We start from the raw sequence: 18,108 nt of genomic DNA, 5'->3' as shown, positions 1-18,108 counted from the left end.
CAGACTGCCCTCTTATTTCAGTTCTTTTGACAGACTTGCATTTTAGCCAATCAGTGTTCACGCCTAAGTAAATTCACGTGCATGAGCTCAATGTTATCTATATGAAACACATGAACTAATACCCTCTAGTGGTGAAAAACGGTCAAAATGTATTTAGTTTAGAGGCGGCCTTCAAGGTCTAAGAAATTAGCATATGAACCTCCTAAGTTTAGATTTCAACTAAGAATACCAAGAGAACAAAACAAAATTGGTGATAAAAGTAAATTGGAAAGTTGTTTAAATTTACATGCCCTATTTGAATTATGAAAGTTTTAAAAGTTTCTTTAAAGGGACACTGAACCCAAATTTTTTTTTCCTTTCGTGATACAGATAATAGCATGCAAATTTAAGCAACTTTCTAATTTACTTCTATTATCAATTTTTCTTCATTCTCTTATCTTTATTTGAAAAAAGGCATATAAGCTTTTTTTGGTTCAGGTTCTGGACAGCTCTTTATTTATTGGTGGATGAATTTATCCACCAATCAGCAAGGACAACCCAGGTTGTTCACCAAAAATGGGCCGGCATCTAAACTTACATTCTTGCATTTCAAATAAAGATACAAAGAGAATGAATAAAAATTGATAATAGGAGTAAATTAGAATCTTGCTTAAAATGTCATGCTCTATCTGAATCACAAAAGAAAAAAAAATGGGTTCAGTGTCCCTTTAAGCGTACAACTAATGATTGTAAAAAATATTATAGAAGTTTTAACTCTGAAGTTTGAACATCCATCTCTACCAGGAATTGGAAAGCCCTCAATTTTCAAAATTAAACTACAGGAAAGGGGACAAAATAAACAATTACTTTTTTTTATTAAATTTAATTTAATGTTATATATTTTCTAAATCTGTTAAACATCTGTTGTTGGTAAATCAGAGAGTTTACTAGACTTTCCCTAATATAGAGATTTCTGTAATGGATTAAATTGTATCTACATGGTAAATCATTGGAATACATCCCAATTTCACAAGGGCCTCAGGTGGTTACATTTCCTTTAATTTGTTTATGTACCAATATGTGGCATATTCTTTAGGGAAACCTTCCTATTGTATTTCTGGAATTCATAATATAGACAAAGTGAGTAATGTACCACTAGCAAGCCACTCTCCAAATAATCCATGAAACCCAATAGTCAAGCTAAGTTGAAAAACACCAACCAATCCTAGTTCAAAGATACCAGAATGATTGGCCAACTTCTTGACCTAAGTGCCATTATGGAGTACATTCAATATCAGAAGCCAATGCAGGACCATCCAAAATATGGCCAATAGGCCAATTCAACCCATTTAGGTTTTTTCTGTGTTTTGCATTAGTACAAACTCATTTTAATAATATTTAGTTAAATGAATTACTAGTAACTAATTTCCTTACTAATTTTTAATTAACAATGTAATTATAATCAAATTGTATTTTGAAGTGGTATATCTAGCATAATTGTACAAATAATGCAAAATGTCCAGCAGCCGATCCCACGTTTAGAAACTGGCCCTCCATAAATAAAAATAAATAAAAAATGTGTGCCTCTGGTTTACTTAGATGAACAGTAAACCATATTTTTTTTTATTTTTTAAATAGGTTTACTTTGCCTTTAAAAGTGGTATTAGTTATATAGTGTGGTGCCTTGTTAATTAATAACTTTTATCAGAGACTCAGTGTTAGAGTTAGAGACTCTCAGGCAGCCTCCACATCACCTACTTTTTTATATTTCAAACTGTAGGCAGTACAGCCAATTGAGACTGCACAAATAGTACCATTCAGTTTCCTCTGCACTCTCCTTCCTAATGCTAATACAGGAAGAACGCTTGTGCCTAGTATTTTTTTTAAATTTAATCTAATACTAAATATGTGTTACTTATGGATCTAATTTTCATTGTTTCTGTACTTTACTTATAGGGATCACCAGGTTTGATTTGCTGGGAGACTTTGGAAGATTCAATTGGCTGGGAAACTTTTATATTGTTGTAGCATACAATTTGTTGTTTGCTATTGCGACAACGTTGTGCTTAGTCCGAAAATTTACTTCAGCTGTCCGGGAAGAACTTTTAAAGGCAATAGGTAAAATGTTACTTCTGTGATTTTTTTTGTAATACCAATGTCATTCTATAATATACCTACACTAATCATACCTTGTTTTCTTTTATAGGATGGTGAGAGTCCATGATATTTATCACATAGACATATAGTTTCCTGTCCACTAGGAGGAGGAAAAACATCCATACATTCTAGAGCTTTGCTCCACTCAATACTTTCAGTACTCCCCAAGCCTACTGAGTTACTTTTCTCCAACATAGGTGTGTCCGGTCCACGGCGTCATCCTTACTTGTGGGATATTCTCTTCCCCAACAGGAAATGGCAAAGAGCCCAGCAAAGCTGGTCACATGATCCCTCCTAGGCTCCGCCTTCCCCAGTCATTCTCTTTGCCGTTGTACAGGCAACATCTCCACGGAGATGGCTTAGAGTTTTTTGGTGTTTAACTGTAGTTTTTATTATTCAATCAAGAGTTTGTTATTTTAAAATAGTGCTGGTATGTACTATTTACTCTGAAACAGAAAGGTGATGAAGATTTCTGTTTGTAAGAGGAAAATGATTTTAGCAACCGTTACTAAAATCGATGGCTGTTTCCACACAGGACTGTTGAGAGGAATTAACTTCAGTTGGGGGAAACAGTGAGCAGACTTTTGCTGCTTGAGGTATGACACATTTCTAACAAGACGATGTAATGCTGGAAGCTGTCATTTTCCCTATGGGATCCGGTAAGCCATTTTTATTACATAAGAAAAAAAGGGCTTCACAAGGGCTTTTAAGACTGTAGACATTTTCTAGGCTGAAACGATTGGTATATAAGCATATTTTATACTTCATAGCTTTGAGGAATTATTTTATTCTTGGGAATTATGTAAAATAACCGGCAGGCACTGTATTGGACACCTTATTCTCTAGGGGCTTTCCCTAATCATAGGCAGAGCCTCATTTTCGCACCTCTATTGCGCACTTGTTTTTGGGAAGCATGACATGCAGATGCATGTGTGAGGAGCTCTGATACATAGAAAAGACTTTCTGAAGGCGTCATTTGGTATCGTATTCCCCTCTGGGCTTGGTTGGGTCTCAGCAAAGCATATACCAGGGACTGTAAAGGGGTTAAATATAAAAACGGCTCCGGTTCCGTTATTTTAAGAGTTAAAGCTTTCAAATTTGGTGTGCAATACTTTTAAGGCTTTAAGACACTGTGGTGAAATTCTGTGTTCTGTATGTGGGGAAGCCAAGGTTCCTTCTCATTTAAATAGATGTGATTTATGTGACACAAAATTTAGAGAAAATGATGCCCAAGATGATTCCTCAAGTGAGGGGAGTAAGCATGGTACTGCATCATCCCCTCCTTCGTCTACACCAGTCTTGCCCACACAGGAGGCCCCTAGTACATCTAGTGCGCCAATACTCCTTACTATGCAACAATTAACGGCTGTAATGGATAATTCTATCAAAAACATTTTAGCCAAAATGCCCACTTATCAGCGAAAGCGCGACTGCTCTGTTTTAGAAAATACTGAAGAGCATGAGGACGCTGATGATATTGGTTCTGAAGTGCCCCTACACCAGTCTGAGGGGGCCAGGGAGGTTTTGTCTGAGGGAGAAATTTCAGATTCAGGGAAAATTTCTCAACAAGCTGAACCTGATGTGATTACATTTAAATTTAAATTGGAACATCTCCGCGCCCTGCTTAAGGAGGTGTTATCTACTCTGGATGATTGTGAGAATTTGGTCATTCCAGAGAAATTATGTAAAATGGACAAGTTCCTAGAGGTCCCGGGGCCCCCCGAAGCTTTTCCTATACCCAAGCGGGTGGCGGACATTGTAAATAAAGAATGGGAAAGGCCCGGCATACCTTTCGTCCCTCCCCCTATATTTAAGAAATTGTTTCCTATGGTCGACCCCAGAAAGGACTTATGGCAGACAGTCCCCAAGGTCGAGGGGGCGGTTTCTACTCTAAACAAACGCACCACTATACCCATAGAAGATAGTTGTGCTTTCAAAGATCCTATGGATAAAAAATTAGAGGGTTTGCTTAAAAAGATGTTTGTTCAGCAAGGTTACCTTCTACAACCAATTTCATGCATTGTTCCTGTCACTACAGCAGCGTGTTTCTGGTTCGATGAACTAGAAAAGGCGCTCAATAAAGATTCTTCTTATGAGGAGATTTTGGACAGAATTCATGCTCTCAAATTGGCTAACTCTTTCACCCTAGACGCCACTTTGCAATTGGCTAGATTAGCGGCGAAAAAATCTGGGTTTGCTATTGTGGCGCGCAGAGCGCTTTGGCTAAAATCTTGGTCAGCGGATGCGTCTTCCAAGAACAAATTGCTTAACATTCCTTTCAAGGGGAAAACGCTGTTTGGCCCTGACTTGAAAGAGATTATTTCTGATATCACTGGGGGCAAGGGCCACGCCCTTCCTCAGGATAGGTCTTTCAAGGCCAAAAATAAACCTAATTTTCGTCCCTTTCGCAGAAACGGACCAGCCCCAAGTGCTACGTCCTCTAAGCAAGAGGGTAATACTTCTCAAGCCAAGCCAGCCTGGAGGCCAATGCAAGGCTGGAACAAAGGTAAGCAGGCCAAGAAACCTGCCACTGCTACCAAGACAGCATGAGATGTTGGCCCCCGATCCGGGACCGGATCTGGTGGGGGGCAGACTCTCTCTCTTCGCTCAGGCTTGGGCAAGAGATGTTCTGGATCCTTGGGCGCTAGAAATAGTCTCCCAAGGTTATCTTCTGGAATTCAAGGGGCTTCCCCCAAGGGGGAGGTTCCACAGGTCTCAATTGTCTTCAGACCACATAAAAAAACAGGCATTCTTACATTGTGTAGAAGACCTGTTAAAAATGGGAGTAATTCATCCTGTTCCATTAGGAGAACAAGGGATGGGGTTCTACTCCAATCTGTTCGTAGTTCCCAAAAAAGAGGGAACATTCAGACCAATCTTAGATCTCAAGATCCTAAACAAGTTTCTCAAGGTTCCATCGTTCAAAATGGAAACCATTCGAACAATTCTTCCTTCCATCCAGGAAGGTCAATTCATGACCACGGTGGATTTAAAGGATGCGTATCTACATATTCCTATCCACAAGGAACATCATCGGTTCCTAAGGTTCGCATTCCTGGACAAGCATTACCAGTTTGTGGCACTTCCGTTCGGATTAGCCACTGCTCCAAGAATTTTCACAAAGGTACTAGGGTCCCTTCTAGCGGTGCTAAGACCAAGGGGCATTGCAGTAGTACCTTACTTGGACGACATACTGATTCAAGCGTCGTCCCTTCCACAAGCAAAGGCTCACACGGACATTGTCCTGGCCTTTCTCAGATCTCACGGGTGGAAAGTGAACGTAGAAAAAAGTTCTCTATCTCCATCAACAAGGGTTCCCTTCTTGGGAACAGTAATAGACTCCTTAGAAATGAGGATCTTTCTGACAGAGGCCAGAAAATCAAAACTTCTAAACTCTTGTCAAATACTTCATTCTGTTCCTCTTCCTTCCATAGCGCAGTGCATGGAAGTAATAGGTTTGATGGTAGCGGCAATGGACATAGTTCCTTTTGCGCGAATTCATCTAAGACCATTACAACTGTGCATGCTCAGTCAGTGGAATGGGGATTATACAGACTTGTCTCCGACGATACAAGTAAATCAGAGGACCAGAGATTCACTCCGTTGGTGGCTGTCCCTGGACAACCTGTCACAGGGGATGAGCTTCCGCAGACCAGAGTGGGTCATTGTCACGACCGACGCCAGTCTGGTGGGCTGGGGCGCGGTCTGGGGACCCCTGAAAGCTCAGGGTCTTTGGTCTCGGGAAGAATCTCTTCTCCCGATAAATATTCTGGAACTGAGAGCGATATTCAATGCTCTCAAGGCTTGGCCTCAGCTAGCAAAGGCCAAATTCATACGGTTTCAATCAGACAACATGACGACTGTTGCGTACATCAACCATCAGGGGGGAACAAGGAGTTCCCTGGCGATGGAAGAAGTGACCAAAATCATTCAATGGGCGGAGGCTCACTCCTGTCACTTGTCTGCAATCCACATCCCAGGAGTGAAAAATTGGGAAGCGGATTTTCTGAGTCGTCAGACATTTCATCCGGGGGAGTGGGAACTCCATCCGGAAATCTTTGCCCAAATTACTCAATTGTGGGGCATTCCAGACATGGATCTGATGGCCTCTCGTCAGAACTTCAAGGTTCCTTGCTACGGGTCCAGATCCAGGGATCCCAAGGCGACTCTAGTAGATGCACTAGTAGCACCTTGGACCTTCAAACTAGCTTATGTATTCCCGCCGTTTCCTCTCATCCCCAGGCTGGTAGCCAGGATCAATCAGGAGAGGGCATCGGTGATCTTGATAGCTCCTGCGTGGCCACGCAGGACTTGGTATGCAGACCTGGTGAATATGTCATCGGCTCCACCATGGAAGCTACCTTTGAGACGAGACCTTCTTGTTCAAGGTCCGTTCGAACATCCGAATCTGGTCTCACTCCAACTGACTGCTTGGAGATTGAACGCTTGATCTTATCAAAGCGAGGGTTCTCAGATTCTGTCATTGATACTCTTGTTCAGGCCAGAAAGCCTGTAACTAGAAAAATCTACCACAAAATATGGAAAAAATATATCTGTTGGTGTGAATCTAAAGGATTCCCTTGGGACAAGATAAAAATTCCTAAGATTCTATCCTTTCTTCAAGAAGGTTTGGAGAAAGGATTATCTGCAAGTTCTCTGAAGGGACAGATTTCTGCCTTGTCTGGGTTACTTCACAAAAAGCTGGCAGCTGTGCCAGATGTTCAAGCCTTTGTTCAGGCTCTGGTTAGAATCAAGCCTGTTTACAAACCTTTGACTCCTCCTTGGAGTCTCAATTTAGTTCTTTCAGTTCTTCAGGGGGTTCCGTTTGAACCCTTACATTCCGTTGATATTAAGTTATTATCTTGGAAAGTTTTGTTTTTGGTTGCAATTTCTTCTGCTAGAAGAGTTTCAGAATTATCTGCTCTGCAGTGTTCTCCTCCTTATCTGGTGTTCCATGCAGATAAGGTGGTTTTGCGTACTAATCCTGGTTTTCTTCCGAAAGTTGTTTCTAACAAAAACATTAACCAGGAGATAGTCGTGCCTTCTTTATGTCCGAATCCAGTTTCAAAGAAGGAACGTTTGTTGCACAATTTGGATGTAGTTCGTGCTCTAAAATTCTATTTAGATGCTACAAAGGATTTTAGACAAACATCTTCCTTGTTTGTTGTTTATTCTGGTAAAAGGAGAGGTCAAAAAGCAACTTCTACCTCTCTCTCTTTTTGGCTTAAAAGCATCATCAGATTGGCTTACGAGACTGCCGGACGGCAGCCTCCTGAAAGAATCACAGCTCATTCCACTAGGGCTGTGGCTTCCACATGGGCCTTCAAGAACGAGGCTTCTGTTGATCAGATATGTAAGGCAGCGACTTGGTCTTCACTGCACACTTTTACTAAATTTTACAAATTTGATACTTTTGCTTCTTCTGAGGCTATTTTTGGGAGAAAGGTTTTGCAAGCCGTGGTGCCTTCCATCTAGGTGACCTGATTTGCTCCCTCCCTTCATCCGTGTCCTAAAGCTTTGGTATTGGTTCCCACAAGTAAGGATGACGCCGTGGACCGGACACACCTATGTTGGAGAAAACAGAATTTATGTTTACCTGATAAATTACTTTCTCCAATGGTGTGTCCGGTCCACGGCCCGCCCTGGTTTTTTAATCAGGTCTGATAATTTATTTTCTTTAACTACAGTCACCACGGTATCATATGATTTCTCCTATGCAAATATTCCTCCTTTACGTCGGTCGAATGACTGGGGAAGGCGGAGCCTAGGAGGGATCATGTGACCAGCTTTGCTGGGCTCTTTGCCATTTCCTGTTGGGGAAGAGAATATCCCACAAGTAAGGATGACGCCGTGGACCGGACACACCGTTGGAGAAAGTAATTTATCAGGTAAACATAAATTCTGTTTTTTCCCTAGATAAGAGAATGTATAACATATGAAGTGCTCTGGTCTTCACATCATTGATAGGGGCTCTCTAACCAATCTGAGACCCATAAGCCCCCTCATAGTACTTTTTGGACAGAATCAAAGAAACTAGATAAGCTGAAAAGTTAAAATCCCCCAGTGGGAGCTGTCCCCTGAGGTGGAATGCAGATTTATCAACCAATCCCCTGGTCTACAGTGTGTTGCTCTCCTTGGACTTGTGCTTGTCAGAGACTTACCTGCAGCAATCCCCTGCGCATAATTACAGGAACGTACGTCTAAATGGATACAGGTGTGGGAGTTCCTATATATATCCACTCAGCCCATTACCTGAGTTATTGAGGAGTACACCTTCTACTTACCTTGGTTCCCTGTATCCTATGGGCTTCACGCTGATACTTACCTTGTTCCTGTACTGCTTACCTGAATCCTGCTGTACCCATTGCACCTACCTGGTATCCCTTGACAGCTTCACCAACAATACCCACTGGGTATCCTGTGCCTACTGAGTATCCTGTATGCTGCTGTGCCAGTGTCAGCTTACCTGTATCCTGCTGTACTTACCTGGTATCCTGTGACAGCCTCTCCAACAGTACCTGCCGGGTATCCTGTGCCTGCTGAGTATCCTGTATCCTGCTGTGCCAGTGTCAGCTTACCTGTATTCTATTGTACCCGCTGAAGTTATTTAATTTCTCGTGACAGCCAGCTGAGTCTCTTGTATGCTGCTGTACCAGTGGCAGCTTAACTGAAATCATGTGGCAGCCTCTCTAACCATACCTGCTTGATATCTTGTGCTTGCTGTACCAGCATCAGCCTACCTGAATCCTGGCTGGTGCCAGCCTGTCCACCTATACCTGGTGGTGTTTGTTCTTTCGTTCCCCCTTTGTACCTAGTTGCTGGACTGATCTCATGGTACCTGACCTTAGGCCTGTTCCTGGACTCTGCTCTTGTTTTACCATTTATATTGATCAATTCTTCAGTTTTTGTTTCTCTTGCTTTGTTAAAGCCTTGTAAAAGACTCTCTGTTTCCTTTACATCTTTTCCTGCATATTGAGTTCTAATCACCATTGACCTTACAGTGCTTGCACTTCTTCAGATGGGCTCTTCCACTGAATGCAGTCTGTGACATGTGAGGTGCAAGAAAGAGGAATGTTTTAAAGAGTGTGTCAGATTTGGAGGGAATGAGGGTCATTGCACCTGTTCCTCTATCAGAACAGAGTCAATCATTTTACTCCAGTCTGTCCTAGTTCTCAAGAAGGAGTGAACATTTTGGCCTTTACTGGATCTCATAACTCCAATGTTTCTATTTTCATAATGGAAACTACTCGCACTATCCTTCCTGTAGTATAAAAGAGACCGTTTATGTCAATAGTAGACCTAACCATGCCTGTCTTTACATTCTGATTCACAATCAGTTTTTAGCTCTGCTTTTCAGTCTAGCCACAGCTCCCTGAATTACTACCAAAGTGCTATTAGATTTGATGGTGGTGGCTCAGGCGTAGGGCATTTCAGTAACTCCTTACCTGGATAATATTCTACTCCAGGCGATTTCTTTTTAGAAGGCAATGGATCACACATATGCTTTGATACTGATGCTAGGCAATTATGAATGGTGCATAAATCCCCATGATGGTTTCTACAGATACTGTAAATCATGAAATTTCCCTTCCTTGTGCTCAGCTCCTAACAATTCTGCATAACCTGGATGTGTGGAACCATTTAAGTCTTTTTTAGCTTTTCTTACCTATTTGTTTAGATTTCTGGTTCTTGCAAAGGCAGGAAGGCTACTACTATTATGTTGGCAGCCTGGGTTAAGGCTTTAATTAGGGAAGCTTACCTTGTTGCAGGGAAGTTTCTCCAGAGGGTAGTAAATACTTGCAAATGATGCTTCTCTGCAATAGATTTGCAAGGTGTCCTCTCCTGAGGCGGGTTTTGGCATGAAAATACTGTAGACCGTGTTGCCAGATGAACAGCCTGCTTTCTTCTTGTATTTGGACTCTAACTATCTTATGAAAGAGAACAAAATTAATGCTTGCCTAATTATTATTTCTCCAACATAGGTGTGTCCGGTCCACGGCGTCATCCTTACTTGTGGGATATTCTCTTCCCCAACAGGAAATGGCAAAGAGCCCAGCAAAGCTGGTCACATGATCCCTCCTAGGCTCCGCCTTCCCCAGTCATTCTCTTTGCCGTTGTACAGGCAACATCTCCACGGAGATGGCTTAGAGTTTTTTGGTGTTTAACTGTAGTTTTTATTATTCAATCAAGAGTTTGTTATTTTAAAATAGTGCTGGTATGTACTATTTACTCTGAAACAGAAAGGTGATGAAGATTTCTGTTTGTAAGAGGAAAATGATTTTAGCAACCGTTACTAAAATCGATGGCTGTTTCCACACAGGACTGTTGAGAGGAATTAACTTCAGTTGGGGGAAACAGTGAGCAGACTTTTGCTGCTTGAGGTATGACACATTTCTAACAAGACGATGTAATGCTGGAAGCTGTCATTTTCCCTATGGGATCCGGTAAGCCATTTTTATTACATAAGAAAAAAAGGGCTTCACAAGGGCTGTTAAGACTGTAGACATTTTCTGAGCTAAAACGATTGATATATAAGCATATTTTAATACTTCATAGCTTTGAGGAATTATTTTATTCTTGGGAATTATGTAAAATAACCGGCAGGCACTGTATTGGACACCTTATTCTCTAGGGGCTTTCCCTAATCATAGGCAGAGCCTCATTTTCGCGCCTCTATTGCGCACTTGTTTTTGGGAAGCATGACATGCAGATGCATGTGTGAGGAGCTCTGATACATAGAAAAGACTTTCTGAAGGCGTCATTTGGTATCGTATTCCCCTTTGGGCTTGGTTGGGTCTCAGCAAAGCAGATACCAGGGACTGTAAAGGGGTTAAATATAAAAACGGCTCCGGTTCCGTTATTTTAAGAGTTAAAGCTTTCAAATTTGGTGTGCAATACTTTTAAGGCTTTAAGACACTGTGGTGAAATTTTGGTGAATTTTGAACAATTCCTTCATACTTTTTCACATTTGCAGTAATAAAGTGTGTTCTGTTAAAATTTAAAGTGACAGTAACGGTTTTATTTTAAAACGTTTTTTGTACTTTGTTATCAAGTTTATGCCTGTTTAACATGTCTGTACTACCAGATAGACTGTGTTCTGTATGTGGGGAAGCCAAGGTTCCTTCTCATTTAAATAGATGTGATTTATGTGACACAAAATTTAGAGAAAATGATGCCCAAGATGATTCCTCAAGTGAGGGGAGTAAGCATGGTACTGCATCATCCCCTCCTTCGTCTACACCAGTCTTGCCCACACAGGAGGCTCCTAGTACATCTAGTACGCCAATACTCCTTACTATGCAACAATTAACGGCTGTAATGGATAATTCTATCAAAAACATTTTAGCCAAAATGCCCACTTATCAGCGAAAGCGCGACTGCTCTGTTTTAGAAAATACTGAAGAGCATGAGGACGCTGATGATATTGGTTCTGAAGTGCCCCTACACCAATCTGAGGGGGCCAGGGAGGTTTTGTCTGAGGGAGAAATTTCAGATTCAGGGAAAATTTTTCAACAAGCTGAACCTGATGTAATTACATTCAAATTTAAATTGGAACATCTCCGCGCCCTGCTTAAGGAGGTGTTATCTACTCTGGATGATTGTGAGAATTTGGTCATTCCAGAGAAATTATGTAAAATGGACAAGTTCCTAGAGGTCCCGGGGCCCCCCGAAGCTTTTCCTATACCCAAGCGGGTGGCGGACATTGTAAACAAAGAATGGGAAAGGCCCGGCATACCTTTCGTCCCTCCCCCTATATTTAAGAAATTGTTTCCTATGGTCGACCCCAGAAAGGACTTATGGCAGACAGTCCCCAAGGTCGAGGGGGCGGTTTCTACTCTAAACAAACGCACCACTATACCCATAGAAGATAGTTGTGCTTTCAAAGATCCTATGGATAAAAAATTAGAGGGTTTGCTTAAAAAGATGTTTGTTCAGCAAGGTTACCTTCTACAACCAATTTCATGCATTGTTCCTGTCACTACAGCAGCGTGTTTCTGGTTCGATGAACTAGAAAAGGCGCTCAATAAAGATTCTTCTTATGAGGAGATTTTGGACAGAATTCATGCTCTCAAATTGGCTAACTCTTTCACCCTAGACGCCACTTTGCAATTGGCTAGATTAGCGGCGAAAAATTCTGGGTTTGCTATTGTGGCGCGCAGAGCGCTTTGGCTAAAATCTTGGTCAGCGGATGCGTCTTCCAAGAACAAATTGCTTAACATTCCTTTCAAGGGGAAAACGCTGTTTGGCCCTGACTTGAAAGAGATTATTTCTGATATCACTGGGGGCAAGGGCCACGCCCTTCCTCAGGATAGGTCTTTCAAGGCCAAAAATAAACCTAATTTTCGTCCCTTTCGCAGAAACGGACCAGCCCCAAGTGCTACGTCCTCTAAGCAAGAGGGTAATACTTCTCAAGCCAAGCCAGCCTGGAGGCCAATGGAAGGTAAGCAGGCCAAGAAACCTGCCACTGCTACCAAGACAGCATGAGATGTTGGCCCCCGATCCGGGACCGGATCTGGTGGGGGGCAGACTCTCTCTCTTCGCTCAGGCTTGGGCAAGAGATGTTCTGGATCCTTGGGCGCTAGAAATAGTCTCCCAAGGTTATCTTCTGGAATTCAAGGGGCTTCCCCCGAGGGGGAGGTTCCACAGGTCTCAATTGTCTTCAGACCACATAAAAAAACAGGCATTCTTACATTGTGTAGAAGACCTGTTAAAAATGGGAGTGATTCATCCTGTTCCATTAGGAGAACAAGGGATGGGGTTCTACTCCAATCTGTTCGTAGTTCCCAAAAAAGAGGGAACATTCAGACCAATCTTAGATCTCAAGATCCTAAACAAGTTTCTCAAGGTTCCATCGTTCAAAATGGAAACCATTCGAACAATTCTTCCTTCCATCCAGGAAGGTCAATTCATGACCACGGTGGATTTAAAGGATGCGTATCTACATATTCCTATCCACAAGGAACATCATCGGTTCCTAAGGTTCGCATTTCTGGACAAGCATTACCAGTTTGTGGCACTTCCGTTCGGATTAGCCACTGCTCCAAGAATTTTCACAAAGGTGCTAGGGTCCCTTCTAGCGGTGCTAAGACCAAGGGGCATTGCAGTAGTACCTTACTTGGACGACATTCTGATTCAAGCGTCGTCCCTTCCACAAGCAAAGGCTCACACGGACATTGTCCTGGCCTTTCTCAGATCTCACGGGTGGAAAGTGAACGTAGAAAAAAGTTCTCTATCTCCGTCAACAAGGGTTCCCTTCTTGGGAACAATAATAGACTCCTTAGAAATGAGGATTTTTCTGACAGAGGCCAGAAAATCAAAACTTCTAAACTCTTGTCAAATACTTCATTCTGTTCCTCTTCCTTCCATAGCGCAGTGCATGGAAGTAATAGGTTTGATGGTAGCGGCAATGGACATAGTTCCTTTTGCGCGAATTCATCTAAGACCATTACAACTGTGCATGCTCAGTCAGTGGAATGGGGATTATACAGACTTGTCTCCGACGATACAAGTAGATCAGAGGACCAGAGATTCACTCCGTTGGTGGCTGTCCCTGGACAACCTGTCACAGGGGATGAGCTTCCGCAGACCAGAGTGGGTCATTGTCACGACCGACGCCAGTCTGGTGGGCTGGGGCGCGGTCTGGGGACCCCTGAAAGCTCAGGGTCTTTGGTCTCGGGAAGAATCTCTTCTCCCGATAAATATTCTGGAACTGAGAGCGATATTCAATGCTCTCAAGGCTTGGCCTCAGCTAGCAAAGGCCAAATTCATACGGTTTCAATCAGACAACATGACGACTGTTGCGTACATCAACCATCAGGGGGGAACAAGGAGTTCTCTGGCGATGGAAGAAGTAACCAAAATCATTCAATGGGCGGAGACTCACTCCTTCCACTTGTCTGCAATCCACATCCCAGGAGTGGAAAATTGGGAAGCGGATTTTCTGAGTCGTCAGACATTTCATCCGGGGGAGTGGGAACTCCATCCGGAAATCTTTGCCCAAATTACTCAGTTGTGGGGCATTCCAGACATGGATCTGATGGCCTCTCGTCAGAACTTCAAGGTTCCTTGCTACGGGTCCAGATCCAGGGATCCCAAGGCGACTCTAGTAGATGCACTAGTAGCACCTTGGACCTTCAAACTAGCTTATGTATTCCCGCCGTTTCCTCTCATCCCCAGGCTGGTAGCCAGGATCAATCAGGAGAGGGCATCGGTGATCTTGATAGCTCCTGCGTGGCCACGCAGGACTTGGTATGCAGACCTGGTGAATATGTCATCGGCTCCACCATGGAAGCTACCTTTGAGACGGGACCTTCTTGTTCAAGGTCTGTTCGAACATCCGAATCTGGTCTCACTCCAACTGACTGCTTGGAGATTGAACGCTTGATCTTATCAAAGCGAGGGTTCTCAGATTCTGTCATTGATACTCTTGTTCAGGCCAGAAAGCCTGTAACTAGAAAAATCTACCACAAAATATGGAAAAAATATATCTGTTGGTATGAATCTAAAGGATTCCCTTGGGACAAGATAAAAATTCCTAAGATTCTATCCTTTCTTCAAGAAGGTTTGGAGAAAGGATTATCTGCAAGTTCCTTGAAGGGACAGATTTCTGCCTTGTCTGTGTTACTTCACAAAAAGCTGGCAGCTGTGCCAGATGTTCAAGCCTTTGTTCAGGCTCTGGTTAGAATCAAGCCTGTTTACAAACCTTTGACTCCTCCTTGGAGTCTCAATTTAGTTCTTTCAGTTCTTCAGGGGGTTCCGTTTGAACCCTTACATTCCGTTGATATTAAGTTATTATCTTGGAAAGTTTTGTTTTTGGTTGCAATTTCTTCTGCTAGAAGAGTTTCAGAATTATCTGCTCTGCAGTGTTCTCCTCCTTATCTGGTGTTCCATGCAGATAAGGTGGTTTTGCGTACTAAACCTGGTTTTCTTCCGAAAGTTGTTTCTAACAAAAACATTAACCAGGAGATAGTCGTGCCTTCTTTGTGTCCGAATCCAGTTTCAAAGAAGGAACGTTTGTTGCACAATTTGGACGTAGTTCGTGCTCTAAAATTCTATTTAGATGCTACAAAGGATTTTAGACAAACATCTTCCTTGTTTGTTGTTTATTCCGGTAAAAGGAGAGGTCAAAAAGCAACTTCTACCTCTCTCTCTTTTTGGCTTAAAAGCATCATCAGATTGGCTTACGAGACTGCCGGACGGCAGCCTCCTGAAAGAATCACAGCTCATTCCACTAGGGCTGTGGCTTCCACATGGGCCTTCAAGAACGAGGCTTCTGTTGATCAGATATGTAAGGCAGCGACTTGGTCTTCACTGCACACTTTTACTAAATTTTACAAATTTGATACTTTTGCTTCTTCTGAGGCTATTTTTGGGAGAAAGGTTTTGCAAGCCGTGGTGCCTTCCATCTAGGTGACCTGATTTGCTCCCTCCCTTCATCCGTGTCCTAAAGCTTTGGTATTGGTTCCCACAAGTAAGGATGACGCCGTGGACCGGACACACCTATGTTGGAGAAAACAGAATTTATGTTTACCTGATAAATTACTTTCTCCAACGGTGTGTCCGGTCCACGGCCCGCCCTGGTTTTTTAATCAGGTCTGATAATTTATTTTCTTTAACTACAGTCACCACGGTATCATATGATTTCTCCTATGCAAATATTCCTCCTTTACGTCGGTCGAATGACTGGGGAAGGCGGAGCCTAGGAGGGATCATGTGACCAGCTTTGCTGGGCTCTTTGCCATTTCCTGTTGGGGAAGAGAATATCCCACAAGTAAGGATGACGCCGTGGACCGGACACACCGTTGGAGAAAGTAATTTATCAGGTAAACATAAATTCTGTTTTTTTTAAGAGCTTTATTGAAAATCCAACATACTTGTATTGCGTCATAGAAGTATACATAGATAATTAAGGCTATATTATTCAATTGAAGAGTAATATCGAAGTCCAAGGCAGTTCCTTTCCCCTTCAAAAAGGGTTGCAAAATAGATAAAGTGAGGGGGAAAGATATTCATGGTGAAGTCTACAAGTTGATGATGTCTTTTCATGTCTGTGGATAATAGCTCTTTTGTGTTATTTCCTTTTATTTTCTTCTTTCTTTTCATCTTGTATATCTTTGTTTTCATACACCATGTACTATATTTATACATCTAAATATATGATTGAACTAACAACTATGAGATAATAATATAAAGAGCAATAGTGCATATGTAGAGTATATCTTTACATTCCATATAACTATGTGTACAACATTAGAAATCCAGTTTATTAACGAGAGTCTGGTTATGCCTGACTCAAAAAAAAAAAAAAAAAAGGGGGGGGGGGGTATTGGGAATAAGAGCTATATGCATGTTTTCTGGAGGAGGCGGCTGCTGGGTTTAATATTTAGTTCATGACTGTGTTTCTGTTTCCATTATGGTTTGAGGTTCACATCTGAAGCATTAGTTCATGTGTCTCTATTTGTGATTTGCGCAGGTAATGGTATCTTTCTAATCGGAGGGTCATCTTCATCTTTGCTCTCCATTCCTCGACAGTATGCCTGATTAATTTCTTTAAAGATGGTGAGAGTACACATGCCTTGCTCTTGTTATTATTTCACAGTTAGTGCAGGACTTGTTTTGCCCTGGTTTTGATCCTTTATTGTATTTCTAGCTTTTTTCTCTACTAGGCTATATGTGTAACTGAGTAGTCATGGGGAGTTCTGGGAATATGGGGTGAAGCAAAGCTCTAGAATGAAGGGGTGTTTTGTCTCCTCCTGCTGGACAGGGACAGCATATCCCACATGTGATGATCTTGTGGACTCACCATCCTGAATCAAATTAGTATATTAGGTAAACATACATTTTATTGTGACCTATCAAAAGAGGGAAATTCCTTTTTTCCAAATAAGGGGTCTCGTCCCACTGTAAGCAAATCAGAGGGAGGGATAGGGGCTGTATAATAGCCCCTAGCCCTCCATAAAACCTTTCATGGTATTTTGTGGGGCAGGTGATCACAAGAATAGGACTGGACCATCTAGATTAGCTCAGCTTTAATGCTGCCTATTACTTAATCAAGGATAAGCAACCATGGGGTGTATCCTCAAAGAGTTTGCAAGAACCCTTTATTTCCTTGGGTATCCTTAGGAAAATCTTGGCATCCCTGGTAAATCCTAAAAGGTTGCATTCAGGGACCACTAGAGTAGTCAGGGCAAGGTTAAACCCATATTGTCTGTAGATGGGTCATAACCTACTAAACTTAATTTTGTACAAGGAAGATTAGTGCACATGGGTGACATCTAGTAAGGGTGTCCTCCAATTAATTTACAAGAAAACTGTTGTAATCAACAAATATAATTTTGATAATAGATTAAAATAGGTGTCCTATCTATTGTGCCTTTTATTTAAGAACTGCTTTACACAATTAAAACATATGTAGTTTTTATTTTTAGTGTGGGACAGAAGGTTTTAAGTTTAGTTTCCCAAACTACATATGGACCAATTGTACTTTAAAGGTATATTGTGCTGTTACTCTCTGCTGCAGGAAGGGCAGTGACAGGGCGTACATGTGCTCGGTTACTCTCTGCTGCAGGAAGGGTACTGACTGGGTGTACACGTGTGCTCGGTTAGTCTCTGCTGCGGGAACAGTGACTGGGCATATATGTGTTCGGTTACACTCTGCTGCAGGAAGGGCAGTGACTGGGCATACATGTGCTCGGTTACTCTCTGCTGCAGGAAGGGGACTGACTGGGCGTACACATGTGCTCGGTTAGTCTCTGCTGCGGGAAGGGCAGTTACTGGGCAAACACATGCTTGGTTACTCTCTGCTGAAGGAAGGGCAGTGACTGGGCATACACATGCTTTGTTATGCTCTGCTGCAGGAAGGGCAGTGACTGGGCATATACGTGCTCGGTTACGCTCTGCTGCAGGAAGGGCTGTGACTGGGCATACACATGCTTGGTTATGTTCTGCTGCAGGAAGGGCAGTGACTGGGCA

General features: G+C 42.3%; 1 protein-coding gene across 3 annotated transcripts in view; it reads left to right on the top strand.

The window, feature by feature from the left end:
- LMBR1 (limb development membrane protein 1) overlaps window positions 1-18,108 on the top strand; it is a 777,013-nt gene that overhangs the window by 751,135 nt on the left and 7,770 nt on the right. For all 3 annotated transcript variants that reach the window (XM_053713821.1, XM_053713820.1, XM_053713822.1), the window contains exon 16: window positions 1,936-2,097. In XM_053713821.1, coding sequence (XP_053569796.1) covers window positions 1,936-2,097 — 162 coding nt within the window. The remainder of the gene's footprint in view (window positions 1-1,935; window positions 2,098-18,108) is intronic.

The sequence above is a fragment of the Bombina bombina genome, chromosome 5 (genome assembly GCF_027579735.1).
Source record: "Bombina bombina isolate aBomBom1 chromosome 5, aBomBom1.pri, whole genome shotgun sequence".
NCBI lineage: Eukaryota > Metazoa > Chordata > Amphibia > Anura > Bombinatoridae > Bombina > Bombina bombina.
This window is presented reverse-complemented; position numbering and strand designations above follow the sequence as displayed.